The sequence below is a fragment of the Cololabis saira genome, chromosome 11, assembly GCF_033807715.1.
Source record: "Cololabis saira isolate AMF1-May2022 chromosome 11, fColSai1.1, whole genome shotgun sequence".
Lineage (NCBI taxonomy): Eukaryota > Metazoa > Chordata > Actinopteri > Beloniformes > Belonidae > Cololabis > Cololabis saira.
Window position 1 is genome coordinate 1,173,312 of NC_084597.1, and position 4,220 is coordinate 1,177,531.

General features: G+C 45.7%; 1 protein-coding gene across 1 annotated transcript; it reads left to right on the forward strand.

The window, feature by feature from the left end:
* Positions 1 to 3,848, forward strand: LOC133454886 (E3 ubiquitin/ISG15 ligase TRIM25-like). Its single transcript, XM_061733601.1, has 2 exons — positions 1 to 986; positions 2,476 to 3,848. Exons 1-2 carry the CDS (start codon positions 1 to 3, stop codon positions 3,149 to 3,151), a joined length of 1,662 nt encoding a protein of 553 aa, XP_061589585.1. The 3' UTR covers positions 3,152 to 3,848.
* Positions 3,849 to 4,220: the final 372 nt, after the last annotated feature.

Genomic DNA, 4,220 nt, shown 5'->3' on the forward strand with positions numbered 1-4,220 from the left:
ATGGCACAGCAGGAAAACCAGCTCGACCCAGTTAAATTCTCTTGTTCCATCTGTTTGGATCTTTTAAAGGATCCGGTGACTGTTCCCTGTGGACACAGTTACTGTATGAAGTGTATTAAGGACTTCTGGGATGAAGGAGAGAAGAAACTCCCCAGCTGTCCTCAGTGTCGACGCACGTTTATTCCGAGGCCTGAGCTGCTGAAAAACACCATGTTAGCTGATTTAATGGAGGAACTGAAGAAGACTGGACTCCAAGCTGCTCCTGCTGATCACTGCTATGCTGGACCTGAAGATGTGGCCTGTGATGTCTGCTCTGGGAGAAAACTGAAAGCTGTCAAGTCCTGTTTATTCTGTCTGGCCTCTTACTGCCAGAAACACCTTCAACCTCACCGTGATTCATCTACATTCAAGACACACCAGCTGGTGGATCCCTCCAAGAACCTGCAGGACAACATCTGCCCCCGTCACGGTGAAGTGAGGAAGATGTTCTGTCGTACTGATCAGAAGTGTATCTGCTATCTCTGCTCTGTGGATGAACATAAAGGCCACGACACGGTCACGGCTGCAGCAGAAAGGACGGAGAGGCAGAGAGAGATGGAGGTGAGTCGACAACAAATCCAGCAGCAGATCCAGGACAGAGAGAAAGATGTGAAGCTGCTTCAGCGGGAGGTGGAGGCCATCGATCAGTCTGCTGATAAAACAGTGGAGGGCAGTGAGGAGATGTTCACTGAGCTGATCTCTCTCCTCCAGAAGAGGAGGTCTGAGGTGAAGCAGCAGGTCAGATCCCAGCAGGAAACTGAAGTGAGGAGAGTCAGAGAGCTGGAGGAGAAGCTGCAGCAGGAGATCAGGGACCTGAAGAGGAGAGACGCTGAGATGAAGCAGTTCTCAGACATCGAGGACCACAACCAGTTCCTCCACAGCTGCCCCTCACTGCCACCACTCAGTCAGTCCACACACTCCTCCGGCATCAGCATCCGTCCTCTCAGGTACTGCATATTTACAACATATTTAACCATTTACTTCGGCATGCACGTCGGGGCACTCGTCACGTGATCAGGATCTCTGCTCGTCACTCTGACGTAGAGGGGACACCCAGGGAATTCCCTGTGGTTGACGAAATGGGAGAATGGTGAAAACAATTAATTTAAATATCGCCTGTTTCCACTCCCTGGTTGAAAAGCAATTAAAAACGATATTTTGTGGCTGGACGACGCTCTGGTTAAGGTCTGGTTAGTTTATTGCACCACTTATGATTGGTTAGAAGTAGGTTCCGGTCCTTTAATTAAATCATTAATCACTCATTAAATCATTAATTAATAATTAAATCATTAATAACTCATTAAACATGAATCACTAATTAAATCATTAATCACTAATTAAACATGAATCACTAATTAAATCATTAATCACTAGTTAAATCATTAATCACTCATTAAACATTAATCACTAATTAAATCATTAATCACTCATTAAATCATTAATCACTCATTAAATCATTAATCACTCATTAAATCATTAATCACTAATTAAATCATTAATCATTCATTAAACATTAATCACTCATTAAATCATTAATCACTCATTAAAGGAGCTTGAGGCAGGATTGTGGCAAGATTTATGAAAAAAATCTGTATACATTTTAAGTTTTCTAGTAATAATGTCAGATGAAGCGTTCCAAACCCAAAAGAATGATTCCTCTAGTGTATCTCTCCGTTGCCTTGAACAGGCTGTTGCTGCAAAATGTGCTGCAATTCGGGCCCAAATTTCCCGCGCTGTCTTGCAGATGTGACGTCACATGACGCTGCATGCACGTTCTCCCCGTTCTCCCGTGCCGGCTTCACTGTTGGCTGCAGTACCCCCAACGGCCGTCGTGGAGAAGGGTGGCGCTAGAGAGTCTCATTTCTTAAAAGGAGCCTCAAGCTCCTTTAAATCATGAATCACTAATTAAATCATTAATCTCTAATTAAATCATTAATCACTAATTAAATCAATAATCACTAATTAAATCACTGCAGACGCTCTGACATAAGAAAGGAGGGGCGAAGACAAGGCAACAAACCAACAAAAAATTATTCCTTCTGAACTTATCTGTCCATAATACAACACAAACAACACCATGCCCCCACAAACCAATTCGAATTCACCTTGTGGCAGGGTGGAGGAGCTGCAGCCACTCAGGCTGACAGGACACAGGTGTGGCCCGTCAGCCTCTCCACCCTGCCAGCGTTGATAACGGAGAGACAGAGAAGCTGCAGCGGAGGACTTGGAAGCTGCTGAGCTGAGTGATGCTGTGCTTGTGCACGTGTGGGTGTTTGCTTCTGGCAAAATAAAAGGGTTCTGCACTAAACTCCGTGTCCTCTCTATCCTGTCGGTCGGGCTCCGTAGCACTCGCCCTGCTACACACCTTATTTCAAATAAAGGATGAAGTAAATAAAGTATATTTAGACTAACCAAGATGAACTTTGGCCTCAACAGGTACTTTCAGGACGTGACAGCAGCCGTGTCAGAGGTCAGAGGTCGACTACAGGACATCCTGAGAGACACGTGGACAAACGTCTCACTGGCCGTCGCTGACGTGGATGTTTTACTGCCCAAAGACCCAACGAGCAGAGCTGGATTCCTGAAGTATTCATGTGAAATCACTCTGGATCCAAACACAGTACACACACGGATGTCACTGTCAGAGCAGAACAGAAAGGTGACTCGGATGAACCAACCTCAGTCTTATTCTGGTCATCCAGACAGATTCAGTTATTATTCTCAGGTTCTGAGTAGAGAGAGTCTGACTGGACGTCATTACTGGGAGGTGGAGACAGCAGGTTATGTTGATGTAGCAGTTTCATACAAGAATATCAGCAGATCAGGGGGGGAAAGTGGATTTGGATTTAATGATAAATCTTGGTCACTAGATTGTTCCTCAGGCAGTTATATATTCAGGTACAACAACATCAGCACCTCCATCTCAGGTCCTGCTTCCTCCAGAATAGGAGTTTACCTGGATCACAGAGCAGGAGTTCTGTCCTTCTACAGCGTCTCTGGAACCATGACCCTCCTCCACAGAGTCCAGACCTCCTTCACTCGGCCGCTGCACGCTGGAGTCAGGATTATCTGGAATACTGGAGACTCAGCTGAGTTCTGTAAACTCAAATAAGATAAACGAGTTTCCTCTTCATGTTTTTATTGATTTTCTTTTCTTCTCAGAGACGATTGTTAGGATATTGGGCATTATAAGGCTCATGCACATCTTCACACACCCTGCATACACTGTTTGTTTATTATTTGGCAGATTGGCACTGGGTCGATACGTCACAAGGGGGCGCGGCTATATAACGTCATCACCCGCTGACGAGGAGAGAATTGTTTGAACCAGGTGGCGGCTGGCGTGTTTTGTGTGGTATGCGGGTCGGGAGTCACTGACGTTACGATTCACACGGAGGCCAATACTCAACCGGTAGCTGATAGTTGTGCACACGGTGAGAGGAGCGGAGCTTCGTGTATGGAATGTTATTATGACTGAGACGCGTGCGGCATCGGAGACGTGCAGCGACAGAGAGATGGACATATGACGAAAAACATAAAAAACTCCTACGGGAAAAAAAAAGGATAAAACTGAAAACGTAATAAAAAGAATCCGGAGCGGGATTGGATATCCGCATCTGAACTGAACCTAACCAGCACCTCGCTTCGGCTGCGCCGGCCAACGACTGTGCTGGCCGTTGCCAGCAGGTGAGTGGACAGGTTCTGTTATTGTGGAACGGTGCCGGGTTTTTGTTGTTTATTTTAGTTTGACACGCACACACACACACATACATACATTTCAGGTCAAGGTTATGTCCTACTTAACGGGGTAGTAGGTTTTAACTTGTGACAGATGGGGGCTCGTCCTTACTGAACCTTTTGTTTTACTCCCTACTTTACTTTACTAACGTGGTTAAGATTAGTGCAGTAATCATGGAGGAAGAATTTGAACCCCAGCAGTTTTTGGAGAAAACACCCAGGCTTAGTGAGTGGTATGACCTAAAAAAGGAGCAGTTACGGGAAGTGGCCGAGTACCTAGAAGTGGAGTTAACGCCTGATGTGAAGAAGGGGCAAATGGTGGAGATATTGGTAAAGCGAGTGGGTGGAGAGCCGCTTGATAATGCCACTCGGCAGCAGATGTCATCAGTTGAGGTACAGCGGGTGACGCTTGAGCAAATGAAAGTTAAAGAGAACGCAGAGAC

Excerpts from the sequence above, each read along its gene's own strand:
- LOC133454886 (XM_061733601.1), top strand. The coding sequence starts at position 1 with ATGGCACAGCAGGAAAACCAGCTCGACCCAGTTAAATTCTCTTGTTCC. Across the intron at positions 987-2,475 it reads ATCAGCATCCGTCCTCTCAG|GTACTTTCAGGACGTGACAG; the intron begins GTACTGCATATT and ends TGGCCTCAACAG.